The sequence below is a fragment of the Akebia trifoliata genome, chromosome 6 (genome assembly GCF_017979445.1).
Source record: "Akebia trifoliata isolate Shusen 1 chromosome 6, ASM1797944v1, whole genome shotgun sequence".
Classification (NCBI taxonomy): domain Eukaryota; kingdom Viridiplantae; phylum Streptophyta; class Magnoliopsida; order Ranunculales; family Lardizabalaceae; genus Akebia; species Akebia trifoliata.
The window spans coordinates 8246353-8261409 of NC_141380.1; the positions used below are offsets into that span (position 1 = coordinate 8246353).

Genomic DNA, 15057 nt, shown 5'->3' on the forward strand with positions numbered 1-15057 from the left:
AAAATAAAATTTTCACTATTTTATAATTTTAAATTTTGGGAATTCAATAGTTGTCCATTTTCAACACCTTGGACAAGTTCAATATATATATATAAGGATGTTGTGTTGGATTGTCAATGTGGTAATCCATGTGGGTCCACAACCCTTAGTAAGATTTGAAATCTTACTAAGTTAGGAAGGAAAGTGTATTTCATTTTTTAACATTAAAATAATTAGCTTTGGAGGCTTTCTACATTGAAGAGTCTGTTGGAAATGCTCTTATTGGTGGGAGCGGAGCCTCTGTAGTACTATTTCCCGATTGAAAGAGTGCTTCGATGGAAAAATAAGATATACTTCAATCCTCGTTGATTTACGGTCTAGATTTTATCTTTTTTTTGATCTGATCAAAAGCTTTGAAAATGAATGATCACTAATATCCAAAATTCAAACAATGTGATTTTATTGTCTTTTTGACGTGGACTCTCTCAACTGTGGAGAAACTCTATAGGGCACTACAAGAAAAATGCTATAGAGGATAGCTCCCCTTATGACCATTAGATTTGATCATTTCTAGGGTGAGTTCTAGCCATTGGATCTACACCAATCAAGCTGATTTTTGGTGCGTAGGTCCACCAAGTGGTGGCTAAAGTTTCATGGCATCTACGTTCATATATCAAATCAATCAAATATTTGTGCATCACGTGCGCGGCACGTGCCATTCACCTAGGTATATCCGGCCCAATCTGGCATTACCCGATCGGGCATGGATGTTGGGGGAATTAAGCCCAAGTGTCGAGTGGGCCCGAGTTAAGCCCACTCCTAACCTGCCCGAGTTGCTCCTCGAGTTAGGGTTTATTACTCTCTCATCAGTCTGGCCATTTCTTCTCTCGTTCTATAAAGCTCGGCTTCGATAAGAAACCCTAGTTTGAGGTTTTCAGCCACTTGACCCTCATTGTAGGTTCGTTTTCTTCTCATCCTCTCCTCGTAGATTTGTTTTTAAATTTCTAAGGTTTGAGATTTGAGATTTAGATCTGTTTATGATCATCGATTCTGAAATAGATGTGTTTTTCTTTTCAGCAACCATAGTTTTTTTTTTTTTCGTTTTTCCGGATAAATAATTTCTTGAACAGTTTTCCGTTTGTGAATCACTAATGAGATAGATTAAACACTCTCTCTCTGTGAACTATTTTACTGTTTGATTTTTTTCTTCCATTTTGTTGGTTTCTGATCCATTTGAAAACAGGAGAACAATCTTAGAGGAGCTAAAGAAAGGCGAAAGTTTTAATCATGAGGTATACCTTGTCTCGGATTCTTGTATTTAAAACTAAATAAATAAATAAATTGTTCGATTTATTTATTTCCTTGATGTTGTTGCATGGTTTTTGAATAAAAAACATAAGAAAACTTGATTCATTGTTGTCTTTGAGGGATCTAAAAGTTTTTTTTGTTTGTTTTGGATTTGGTTATTTATGCTGTGTCGCCATTTCAAGTTGTTTGTTCTGGTTATTGAATCAGTTCTTTGTTTGTTTTGTTGGCAAAGTCCCTTTTTATGCCCGACTAATTGGTTTAAAACTATGTGAGTTAAAGATGGACAAAGCCCACTTAAGGTGAAAAGGTTGCCTTACTAAGGATTTTACCTCATGGTTTTAAAACTCGGTTTCACGTCTCGTCTTGTCCATGCCCAATACCGAGTCGTCTCGTACAAGTTTTTCTATACATCCAAAATTTTAAAAAATAAGCGTGTGGTATTAAATCTCGTTCGAAAATTGACTTGTGTGTCCGTCTCATTCATGCCTGAAGCAAAGCACAATGAATCTAAAAAATATTATTAAATAATAAAATATAAAAATTCTAATTATGAGACATTTTACAATTATAATAATGTGTGTGAGTAAGATATATTGCAATCATATCCTAGCATTTGGCATTTCAAGTTGTGTAAGTAGGCCCCAAACTGCCAACCAATTCTATAGGTATAAAAGAATGGAAACTACTTATACACACACACACACACACACACGTGCGCGCTACATGCGATCAATATGAACAATGTTTAAACTCAAATTACTTTGAAATTTCACAATGGTGCATGTTCCCATTTGCGTGGAGTAAGATGCATGATGTGTGTGTCACCCTGAAATTGCATAACCTTGAGTAGTTTAAGGTGCATGGAAATGTGCCTCAGACATGCAGCTCGACAATATGAGAGTTAATTTTAATTTGAAAATATAGTTTCTTTTGCTTCTCGGATATTTTCATTAATCCTAAGCGCCGAGTCACAAAATAATATATTTTACTTAAAATTATTGGTTTTATAAAACAGCTGGTATCTATTGACCTGTTGGATGTCAGTGTCACTGTGAAGTATGAACTATTGTTACAAAGTTGGAACCCGAATTCTTTATAACTCTAAGAGCTGACTCCGGTTCATTTTTTATTTCTTTCTTGCAGTAAGTTGCAAAGTGACGTACTGAGAGAGGCCATCACCCAGGTAACGGGAGATGCGAAGGACAAAAAAAGGAACTTCGTTGAGACACTTGAGCTCCAAGTTGGGCTCAAGAATTATGACCCTCAAAAGGATAAGCGGTTCAGTGGTTCTGTGAAGCTGCCTCACATCCCTCGCCCTAAGATGAAGGTCTGCATGCTTGGTGATGCTCAGCACGTCGAAGAGGTAATAGGCCCAAAATCATGATACGGAAGTAAACATCGATGCCCATTTCATGAAAAGTGTCTGATTGTTTGTTTCGTTATCTCTTTTTTTTTTCTTTCCTTTTTTACAATATTTAGCATTCTTTAGGTGGCAGTACTGATTTTTCTTATGTGCTTACATACAACCAATCAAAATTATGGATCCCTAAAATGTGACCTTGACCTGATTGTTGTTGACTGTGGCCTAGAAATGGTCATATATGTACACTTTTTCTTTATTTTATGGGTGGGTTCCATTTTGATATTCCATGCCTTCAGTGATTGTTTCACTATGATTGATAGACTCTCCCCTGGCCCCAATTTGTGTTGTTTTGAGAATAATTCCATAGAGTACAGACAGCATTGCTTGAGTATGCTTATTAACACTTGTCATTATTGTTTTGATCTACTTATTATATATAAACACATTTTTTTATTGTATATATTAACTATTGTATGGTATTGTTACTTGAGCTCATATCTCAGTAGAGTATTTGAATTGCTTGTTTCCTAATTCTGTGAAATTATTGTGTCTGCTTGCTTTAAAGGTTTCTAGGAGAAAGTTAACAAAGCACCTTTCTCAGTTTCACTTTGAGTTTGTAACTGACACAAGCAGTACTTCAGAATACTGATTGGTTATCCCTTGAAATTTATGATACAATTGTCCAAAGTTTGCTGGCCAAGCCATTTAGATTGGTTTTGGTGATCCACTTAACATGGCCGTTCCTGACAAATTGATGTGGCTGTGTTGTATGAACTCGTGCGTTAGGTATTCTATAGTAGTTGATGTTTGTTGGACGAGGACCTTATTGTAATGCTGCAAAACTTTAGATCCTCCAAGAGGCATGAGTCTTCAGGGTTTACCAACTGGTCGACCTTGGGGATGAATCTCTAGTGGCGGTTACTTGTCACAAAAAAAGTTTATAGTGACTGTCAGATGAGGATCTTATATCAAGTTGGCATCTCAGAAAGCCAGTGTTCTGTCTCAATTGGCTCTTGGCTCGCTATGATGCCTACATTATCTATTTTTTTTTATGATGGGGGTTCCGCACCTGTAGGCTAGACTAGCAGGGGCGAGGCAACTGGCCTCTTAGAGCCCCATATCTCGTCACATCCCCCTGGTACATGCAATACCTGACAAAGTAGGGATATATCCCTGTGGGTGGCCAACAAGGGGGCTTGAACTCAAGACGTCTTCCTTTTTGGAGGGATTCCTTGGCCTGGCCATTGTGCCCAACGCTCGCTGGTTGCCTACGTTATCTCTTGTTGACACACTGCTTAGAATGTTTAGTATACATCATTTTTTAAGGATTTTTATGGATGCGAAAGATGGATTTTATAGTTTATTGTATTTTTAGTTCTGGTTCAGAAGATTTGGGGTGGGGAAAGGCAAGAGATGGGAAATGTTTTTGACCTAGAGATCCAATTGGATTGTCCCACCTGCACTCACCCATTCATTGTATTAGTTGGATTTGATTCTAAATACAAATTATTTTTTCTTCTTTTAATTTTAACCAGGTATTTCTTATTAACCATTGAAGATTGTTTGTCTATTCGATTGTTTCAGTCGACGAGGCTTTGCTATTGGGTCTTGCATGTTAATGGCTTTAAGTAATGTTTTTTCAAACTTCAGGCAGAGAAAATAAGTTTGGACTATATGGATGTGGAAGGGCTGAAGAAGCTTAACAAAAACAAGAAATTGGTGAAGAAGCTCGCAAAGAAATACCATGCCTTTCTAGCATCAGAAGCTGTCATTAAGCAGATTCCCCGTCTTCTTGGCCCTGGTCTTAACAAAGCAGGCTAGTACTTTTATTTATTAAGAAGTTCAATAGTCGTTAATTTTTTATGGAGGCTTTTCTGAGTTTTGTCTAAGAGATGAGTGCTATGATGCGCTTAGAGAACTTAATTGCCAATATATGGAATGGAAAAGTTGGTTGATTATTTACTTGGCTTAGCATTCAGACATGTTTATTGATTTGTACCATCCATGCAGTGAATTTTAACTTCAAAGTTGCTGCAACCAATTTTCTGTGGACAGATGCTTGGTTACTTCTTTTGTACGACAAATTAAAATAATTGCATCAAAAACATTAATTAACTGAATGATAATCTTTTATCATCCAGTCATTGTAGTTTTGAGTCTTTCATGTTGGATGGTCCCATTCCCAATCTTTGAGCTCATGCAAAAATTGTTTGGTATATGTAGTACTGTGTTGTAGGTGGGATGGACAATGCACATCGTCATGTGATGGCCATGTTTGTCTTATTCTACAAGGCTTATTGTTTAGACTAAATTTTCTTTATTTGTTTGTAAAAACATTAGTATGAATAACTCAATTTTTAGAGAGGAAGTGCTCGATCCCTGGTTGGCTTACAGATACTCTCTTAACTAACAACTGAATGCATCCCAGTCCAGGTTTCTTAACTTTGGAATATATAATCTTTTTTGTTATTTATGAATGAGTACTGAAATTTTCATCAAAATCATGCGTCCTTTTCTTATGATTGATTATGTAGCTCATACATTATGATATTATTATGGAGGAATTATGCAACACTGGCTTTCTTAATTGAATTCAAATTACATTTTATGTAACAATGCAGGAAAGTTCCCAACACTGGTGACTCATCAGGAATCCTTGGAGTCGAAAGTTAATGAAACCAAAGCTATGGTGAAGTTCCAACTGAAAAAGGTTCTTTGCATGGGAGTGGCTGTGGGGAACTGTGGAATGGAGGATAAACAGATCTTTCAAAACGTCCAGTTGAGCGTTAACTTCCTCGTGTCGTTGTTAAAAAAGAACTGGCAAAACGTGAGTTTATTCACCTTCTCATCCCCTTTCACAAAGTCAGTTAAGCCATGAAATGAAATACATTGGATTGAAGCTCTGGTTTCTATTGGAGGAAAGACAAACTGAAATTTCAAACCTCTTGAACTAGCATTAGCATTATGTACTTGTTTGTCATTAGGGTGTAGTGCGGGTCCTGGTCAGTCTGAATTTGAGCAGAATTCAGTATGAATTGGTCAGGCTCCAATTCAAAAGGGGTTTTGTTAACATGTGCCTTAAGGGCACACGTTAAAGTGCGTTAAATACACCTTGGGAATTGATTTTCATACCAAAACTGTCCCAAAAAAATTATTTTTCTTACCAAAAATGCCTCGGATCCTTATTTCCAAGGTGTATTTAATGCACACCTTAGGTCGGGCACATGTTAACATAACCAATTCAAAAGTTATTAAAAGCCAAGCCACATGGAGGTTTATCCTATTATTTCCCAATTTTTTTTAAACTCCATTTTGCCCAATTTTCAGACCACATTCACTCTCTTTTCTAACGATGAGGTGATTGGAACATCCAATCCATTTACATTTTCTGTAGAAAGTTTTGAATAAGTTTACTGCATCAGCGAGTGAAACAGTTAGTGATTGTTAATATTGTGATTTTGGCCGGAAATCAGGTCAGATGCTTGTACCTGAAGAGTACCATGGGGAAGCCGGTCCGTATCTTCTAAGCATATTGCTTTCTAATTTTGGTAGTTTGGGCGGTTTCAACGTCAAGAATTTCTCTGATCTTGTTTGTGGTTTTGTCTTGTCTTTGATCTGTTTAGTTATAAATCTATATTACAAACTTGAAACCTTTACTTTCAATTTTGATGTTGGACGAATATCAGGTAGGAAATTCATGTCTTCTGCATAGGAAATTCAGTGTTTTAGTGATGTTTGTTATGATCAAAGCTGTTATGTGGTTTGCATAATTTGTTAATTAGGCGTGGAGATTTTATCAAAAGCTGAAGGCGGCATGGTTTGAAAGCCCTATTCAACTGTTAAAAAGTTATTTTTTTTAATGCATATTTGAATAATTTCATTTTTTTTAATTATATTATATTTTTATATATATATGGATAGCAAACACTTGAATTATTAAAAATTTACTTATTTTACATCAAACAAAAGCAATTTGATGAATGGGGAGTTTTTTTTATTAACTAGGTCTCCATGGTTGGATGTCATTCTATTCGTATCAGTACCCACGGCATCTCGAGGGCACTCACAGAGGGAGAGCGTTGATGGGTGAAAAATAAAATAGGAAGGATGAGTGAAATAACCCAAAACCCTTTCATCTCCATGTTTTAATCACCCAAGTTTCAATTATAAATCCTGCATCTCATCAATAAATGTTGCAGACTACAAACATGAATGTCTTTTTCTAATAATCAAAAGATCAATAATCTTTCTAAGTATGTTTTGCATTGGAACGTTTTAATGTAGTTAAATTTGTGTTAAACACCACTGAGGTCCCGACCACTATAATTATCTTCAAATATGATTAGTTATTATACATTTCCATTTGGAAGTGTTTAATGAGGTTCATGGTAGTATCTAAAATTCTAATTATTATTTTTAAATGTTTCATAATGAGACTATTTGTTGGAAGTTTTAACAAAGTTGGGACACTAATAATTTTTTTTTTTTCTCCCAAATATTATGCACAGTGGACACGATTGCAAACTATAGATTATTTTTATTTTGGTCATTCAAGAATAAATGCTATAAGAAAAGTTGAATTCTAGGACCACACTAACAAAGAATATATACCAAATTTAAAATAAATAAATAAACAAAAAGCAAGGTTTTGCGAAGGCTAAACATTATGATAGTAAATGTAAATGTTATGTAAAAGATTAAATATTAAAAAGTATCTTTAGAAATTTAATACATACATTTGATTCACCAAAACTCGCGAGTCATAAGAGTTAATAAACTTCGTCAACATCTGAGTCCAAAAGTTGTTTCCTAGTTTTTTCTGGTAAACTAATTAAGGATGCTGGAGAGATTGAATAGAGTTGACTGAATCACATATAAGCAGTACACATATACAGATATTGTTTCACACGGATGGAATAATACAAGAGATATGGGCTCTAAATCATGGCAAAAGGATAAATATAAATCTAACTGCAAATACCCATCACAGAGAAGCCGAAGGTGGAGAAGAAAAAGGACTCAAACTCTGTTTTTTGAATTTGGAAGGAAGAATGAAGAACATGTTTGCATGCACTGCTGCCTACTTCACCATGAAAGAGCTTTTACAACTACAGCCACCAACTGCACTTGGATTTTCAGTTACCTGCACATTGAACTAAGATCATGATATTGCAAAATGAAATGCAGCCATGATAGATGGGTTAACTTGATAACAATAACCAAACACACAAACTAAAACAAAATCATGCAAGAGTCATGCTCTTGGGCTAAAAGGAATCTAGGCCACCCTTTACCGCTTTTCTTATAGCATGATAGATGGCAACCGTATAGCAGTATATGTAACAAAAATGCGGGAAGGACAGAAGCACTGTTCAATGAATCCTACCAAAGATATCTCATAGGACATAAGTCGGACTAATTATAGTGATCCTAACTCACACTAATTTACCAACAGTGCTTGTGAATGTGAAGAAAAGGACCATAACGTTGTTTATGGTTATACCTCAAGTTACACCAGATATAACCTGCCTGAAATTATGGTAGAAACCATGATGATTATTGAGAAACTTTTTAGTTCAATGGTAAAAACAATTGGTAATGTTTTTGGCAGCGGTGGCTCTCACAATGTCCGAGTCTTTTCATATTTTGCATACATGTGCAAATGGAATTTGCAAAGATGTCTAAAATCCGAAATCAAACTACAAACTTCCCAAAACTTCTAAACTAATTATACACGGATTTCAATTTAGGGTTGATACTGATATCTTAAGCCCTTCTACAAATAACTTTTCTGATCCCCTGATTTTACTTCTAGAGCAAACTAAACACAAGGTATCAATGACTTCTTCATTACAGGCAATCTTGCCACAAATATGCAGCATCGACATAGTTTAGCCATAACTCGTCTAATTCATGTCCGAATTGTGTAATCTTGGGCTCATTAGAATGCTAGTGAATAATCTCTCTAGTAGCACCAAAATTGAGGTCTTTAGACACAACTTGACCTAAATATTGCGGATGTAAAGTTGAAAAGAAAAAAAAAAAAAAAGCCCACCACCCTTCTCAAATAAATAAACTTGACCAACCACTACAAAACATTCATTTGAAACACACGTCGAAAGCTTTCAGAGAAGAATTTTAGGATATCCAATAATTATAGTTGAAATTTTCAAAGGGGAAGCGCCATCAGGCTATGTTGAACAAGGGTTAGTCCTCTTGGTGAAGAAATTAGATTAAGATCATCACTAACCTACTCTGCTATTTCAGATCTTTCCCATTGCAAAATTATGAAGAGAAAACTATGATTTCTGAAGAGGCAGTGAATGTATAGAGTATTTTCCATCCAGAACAATGTAAAAAAACCAAAATCAGTGTGCCACAAAGTGCCCCTTGTATTTTGAATTTATATAGATTACTGTTGAACCTTTTCAATATTGTATTTCCTGTTTATATTAGATTACTGTTCCCTAACTATTTTTCACCTGGAAACCAGAAAGTGGCAGATTATTTTTTAGCTTCATTATTGAGCCTTTTTTTCTCTCTTTAGATTTAATTAACAAGGACAAACGTTTTCTCATTATTACCCATTTGTTAGTTGTGATTCACCAAATTGGAGCTGAGGTTCTTGTCAATTCAACCACCATGCAACAATCCTACGAATTTTAAACCTAACCTCATTCCTTGGTGCGAAATTGTGATTGAATTTTTTACCATAGCACTACATTTTTTAGCTTCTTGGAGTTCTGTATAATTTTTTGACATATCTTTCTATTTATAGAAGTTATTGTTTACTTATATATAACAGAAACTTCACTCTGCAGAAAAGATACGTTGTTCATAAAACCCCATCACATATGTTTATAGGAACCAGATCAACCTTTAAAAGTTATTCATACTCAATGAGACCTTCGACATCCTTGATTAGTTTTTGCTAGTTGAAAACATTCATGTCCATGTACTGTTTGATTATTTCATAATATAGCAAAAGAGGTGTGAAGCAATGTTCAAAGGAGTGGGCCAAACTGACTATTTCAACTAGTGAACCACTTCCCAAAACCATTTATATGAATATGATCCTGAAATTGTGCTATTTCCTCATTATTTAAAACAAATTCTCTCTGCCACTGTCCCACAAAGTCATGTTCTCAAATCAATCCTTTATATTTTTTATTTTAAGTAAATTAAATACGATTATTTTAAATAATTATATGACTAATGTTTGCTAGGATTTATAGTGATTGAACCAGATTGACCCAAGCAGGCGACTTTGCTGGTTAGATGACCAGCACTGGTTTTAGAACCCCAGTTTTCAGTATTTTGCACCATGCACTATGAGAAGTAGTAATATTTTCAAGATCAATTTTTTATTATTATATCCTGTAATAATGAGTAGCCAAACTATATATATATAAGTGCAATACTTATAGATCCATGAAGTTCTCCTTAACTCGAAAAGAAGAATTGTGAATTTAGGACAAAGCAACTGACCAGGAAAGCAGAGCGGATCAGCTCCTCCACATAATCAACAGTTGCACCTTTGACGAAGTCGTATGATATATTATCCACCACAAGCTTAACACCATCTTTCTCAAAAACTCTAACAACATAGAAAGGTACTATATGAGACAACAAAACAAAAACTGCATCCATGTTCAGGCTTTGTTCTACAAAAGAACAAAGGCAAGTAAAAAAATATCCTCTGAGTATGAAGTTAGAAGACAAACCTGTCATCCAGGTTAGTCTTGTCGTCCAGCAAAAAGACATATTGAAAGCCAGAACATCCACCAGTCTCTACACTCAAGCGAAGCATTTTTCCCTCTGTGGTTGCTTCTTTGGCATGCAACTCTTTCAATCTCTGCAAGATATTGAAAAAGTAAATGTAAAAGCAATCATCTAATATTTAGCAATCAGAGGGTGAGCAGATATTAATAGTTAATAATTAGGAATGTGAGCTCATTGAAAACCCCTTGAATATGGAATTTACGAGTATTTGGAGTCTCCAAATGAGGTAAAACTTGAATGACCAAAACCAAATCGTGCACAACATGAAAGATTTGGGATCAGCTAAATGAATCATGTCTTCCATTCCAATGCCCAAAATGTTTCGTTATGGAGAGTGAGTCCATATATGCTTTCACTATCTCCATCCAAGTTCCTTTGGGTCTTCCTCCCACTCTGTTAAAACCTTCAATTTGAATATTTCTTCCAATAGGGGCTCTAATTGATCTTTGTTGACCATGCTCAAACCATCTCAATCGACTTTATCTTAGTTTATCACTTATTGAAACTACTACTTCATTTTGCCAAATGGGTTCATTGCCTAATTTTACATGTTAGTAGTCCATCATCCTTTGACTACTCAAAACTATTTCCTACCTCAATGGGTCCCACAATGGTTACAAGTCTCCCTATTCCACTGGTGATCTGAATATTGTCATTCATATTGATTGTGTGAATCTTCCCATACAAATATCAAGTAGACAAACACCTCAATATGGATGTCGAGGTACAAATGTAATCTCACCAGGTAATCTCAGATTGAAAGAGATCACACATTTCTGCTCCTCTCAAGCAACATTGGTGCCCAATCAACAAGGTTGCAACCGACTATACCCATCATGATTTGTTATTTAGGAGCCAGCCATATAATCCAATCCTCTACTTCAGTGCACCCAACCAACCCAAAAAACTTTCTACAGCGACAAATTTTGTCAGGATTTTTATTTTTTATTTTTATCACTGTAAAGAACTATTGGACCAGAAACCCATATTAAAACTTAGTAGTAGCCATAGTAAACCTGCAACCAAGGATTTTATTTAGGGTTTAAGGCGCCTAAAGGATTATGCAGCTGCATTTCTTGACTTCGTATTACCAAAAGAAAATTCAAGCATCAGAGGTTCCTTCGGAACAATTTTTGCTGCCTAATTACTTGTAAAATTCTCTGTGCGATTCTACAAAAAAAATTATCCCCTCTATTAAATTCACCGAACTCTCCAAAATTGTACACCCATTAAGACACCAAAATTGTGGAGAGAAAATAAATATTTACCAGTTATTTCGAATCATGAAACCCTATATAGAAATGGTCCTTGATAATTGAGATCCATAATACAAGAATCCAGATGAAATCATCATTTTTTTTCTTCCTTAGTTTAAATCCCTAATCCAAACTAATTGCTCGGAGATCACAAAATTAAACATCGACAAATAAAAATAAATAAATAAAACAAGAAGAGAAAATCAGAATCAAATGAAATCCCTAGAACTAAACCTAATAGAAATTCAATCGAGAGATGAGGAGATCGAAGGAATGAAAATTAAAGAAAAGAAGCATACTCGGATGCAATTATCGGACATTTGAACAGCATCTTGAGCTGAAGATGGAAGAGATTCCTGAAGCGAGACAGATGAGGAGGAGCTCAGAAGTCTCTGGTTCTGTCGAAGACGAGTTGTGATGAAGGGAGTGAGACGGTGAAGGAGAGATCTACTAGTGGACATGGTTACGCCTTCAGCGCATCTTAGCATACACCCCAATCCTTCCTTCCTTCCTTCGAATCCTTTTCGTTTCGCGGTTGTCGTCTGTCTTGGAGGATAAATAAATAAATAAATGGAAATTTCTATTAGAACCTCAACTTTTACTTAACGTAGACCAGAAATTTTGTGAGCAAAAAATCGCTCTCAAACTTGAAAAACAGGTTTCCTAGGGATTAGTTTGGACTTGTTTGTAAGGTTGTCAATGGATTGGATCAAATCCGAAACTCGATCTGTTCTGATTTGATTACTTTGGATCTGGATTGATGATTTGGGTTCCAATAAAGATTGGATCCGACTTGAAAATTTCCATTTCAATATCTTATTCAAATCGATTCTCAATGAACTATGTCCAGACCCTGGTTAGCAATCTCCCATTTAATTCTTGAAAAGTTCACAAATTTTTTATTTTTTTCAATGAAACTATTATTCTCTAAATTATTGAACTATTCTGAATAATTCATGGATTTTAAGTTTGAAAAGAATAATATGTGTTTTTTAAAAAAATTTATAAAACTCGGTGAAAAGAAATATATGCAACTATAACTTGTTGTATGTTGCGAAGTGTAAACTTGCAAGTTGTGATGTGTAACACAAATCACCTTTGGTGAGGAATGAGAACTAAAATTCTTTCAAAATGAATACAGTGTTTAATCATCTTAGTTCATATTAACATTGAGCATTGGCCATGCCTAGCTTATATAGATGATTATTTGGAGGCTTTGTTTTCTATGTGAAGCGAATTAATTATCTTTGTTTAAGCTGGAAAGTTTGCCATCTTGTCCTAGATATTTTTTTCCCCAAATTGTTTGCTATTTGAAATTTTTATTTATTTTTATCTCTCCTAAATAAATTTTTATTGGTGTGCTTTGTGTATGGGGTGTATTTATCATATGTGATGATTTGGTCTGTTTTATCCAATTTTTTTTCCTTCTAAATTTTGAGAATATCCCCCTTTTTGTTCCTTCCCTCACTTCCCTCACCCTTATTCAAACCATATTAAGAAATAAAATGGGATTGTGAATTTACTGCTTTTTATATTCATATTTTACTCTATTTTTCTTTCCATTTATGTGTGCCAAGTAGTGTTTGTGGAGATAGGAACATTATAAGATAAAAATGTATATTTAGGTCTATTGTTTACATTGCAACATTGGGGTTGTTTAGGTGAAGAAGACAGAAGTGTAGTTGAGAATTTGTGGTAATAGTTGTTGTTGTTTTCTTATTAGATAAATCAATCCAACTTTTGGATTTCTTTTTTTAAATAGTTATAAAAATGAATAGTGGAGATGAAGGTTTTTCTTTGTTTGAGAAATTTAATAACTAGCCCATCCGAATGATAACTCATGACCCTTTTAAGAGAGAGACAGAGTGTCAAAAACTATTTGAATCTGAATCTCTGAAATAATATCGGCAATGTATGATTCAGAAAATTTACACTTGAGAAAATTATAGTATGACAATCTAGGCAAGATGATACCTTGGGATTTGCATTATGATTATTGAATGACATTCAATCAATTGGCCATTCAAATGAGAGCTGACCTCATAACTAAATTAGCTGGTTCTGAATCTTGATATAGTTAATATGTGGGCACACCTTTTAGGCTCATTAATTTTTCGGGCCACCTATTGTGGGTTCTAGGCAACAAAAAATTGGCTTAGCAATAGATCCAAGTCCCCAACAGAAATTCTAAAACTCTAATGGCTTAAAATCATCATTGAAAATTATCAAACCCAATGAAATCATGGACTTAGTAACCCTAGAAAAGTATGCCACGTGGTCTTTTAGATAGGAAGACAAGGAGCGATTCAGTACAAGTCAAGTGCTTCGAAACGAAATGACAAGAAGAGTGGCCTTGTTCATCTTGTACCAATTCATGCACAAAAAATATAACAAATGCTGTTTTTTCTAGCTTCTAGATTTGCTCTAAGGAACTTACAGTAGTCCTTTTATTGAATGGGTTGCAATAAGATTATAAAACTAAATATAACTAATGCAATCAATAAGAATGGTAGTTCTTTTTTTTTATGTGATTGAGTCATCTAATTTATGGCATTGTAGTTTAGGACATCTGAATTTTGATTTTATTAAAAAATATGAAAAATTTAGACTTATGCCTAAATTTGATGTTTCTAATGCCTTAAATAAATGTAGAAATTGTGTGCGAGCCAAGATGGTTAAACAACCATTTCCAAATGTAGTTAGAGGCTTGGAAATCCTAGACCTTATTTATATTGGAAAAATGGAACCTTACCAAAAATGTAAAGGCCTTTAATTTTCTTTTTATTTATTTATTATCAACCATTGTATTTAGATCTTTGTAGCTACAAGTTGAACAATTGATCCCGATATTCCCTCTAACTTTTCCATGTAGAAAACAGTGTTATCTATTACCGACACCACAATATTTCCAACGACCTAGAATGTTTTCCTTCATAGGTAGTGTGTCCATCAGAATTGAGTTCTACATAAAGATATGTATTTAGTAGTTTTCTTCATGTATACCAATGATGTTTATCTATAAATTAGCTAGATTTATAAACAATCTTTAATTGTGCTTGGAAGTGCTGGGTGCGTAGAGCAACCATTAGTTGTATAAGCACATTATTCAAGCTATCACTATTGGAACTTTTCTACTCTATCTTGTAGCTTATCTCCTTCAGTTGCACTCAATTTAAGTTTTTGTCAATTAAGTTTTAGCAAATCTAGTATGACAAGTTTCCAATCTTTTTGACACAAGTACTTCCAATCTAAATTTTTAAAAGAAAATTCAAGACATGTTTAGAGCTGAACACATAATAGGGAATCTAGAAATGTCTAGATTTTACGATCAATGGTCGAGATTGATCTTGGTAAACATTGTTAGAGACA

The 15057-nt window shown here is 34.6% G+C and overlaps 2 protein-coding genes across 2 annotated transcripts; one reads left to right on the forward strand and one right to left on the reverse strand.

Moving 5' to 3' along the window:
- The first annotated feature begins 828 nt into the window (after positions 1-828).
- Positions 829-6399, forward strand: LOC147400060 (large ribosomal subunit protein uL1-like). Its single transcript, XM_086445674.1, has 6 exons — positions 829-937; positions 1223-1271; positions 2431-2650; positions 4301-4466; positions 5272-5477; positions 6124-6399. The coding sequence occupies exons 2-6, from the start codon at positions 1267-1269 to the stop codon at positions 6175-6177; spliced, it is 651 nt and encodes a 216-aa protein (XP_086301800.1). The 5' UTR covers positions 829-937; positions 1223-1266; the 3' UTR covers positions 6178-6399.
- Positions 6400-7366: 967 nt separating this feature from the next.
- Positions 7367-12231, reverse strand: LOC147400061 (iron-sulfur assembly protein IscA-like 2, mitochondrial). The gene is made up of 4 exons (XM_086445675.1): positions 11988-12231; positions 10375-10505; positions 10139-10247; positions 7367-7793 (listed from the first exon to the last, which is right to left on the reverse strand). Exons 1-4 carry the CDS (start codon positions 12174-12176, stop codon positions 7731-7733), a joined length of 492 nt encoding a protein of 163 aa, XP_086301801.1. The 5' UTR covers positions 12177-12231; the 3' UTR covers positions 7367-7730.
- Between the last annotated feature and the right edge of the window lie 2826 nt (positions 12232-15057).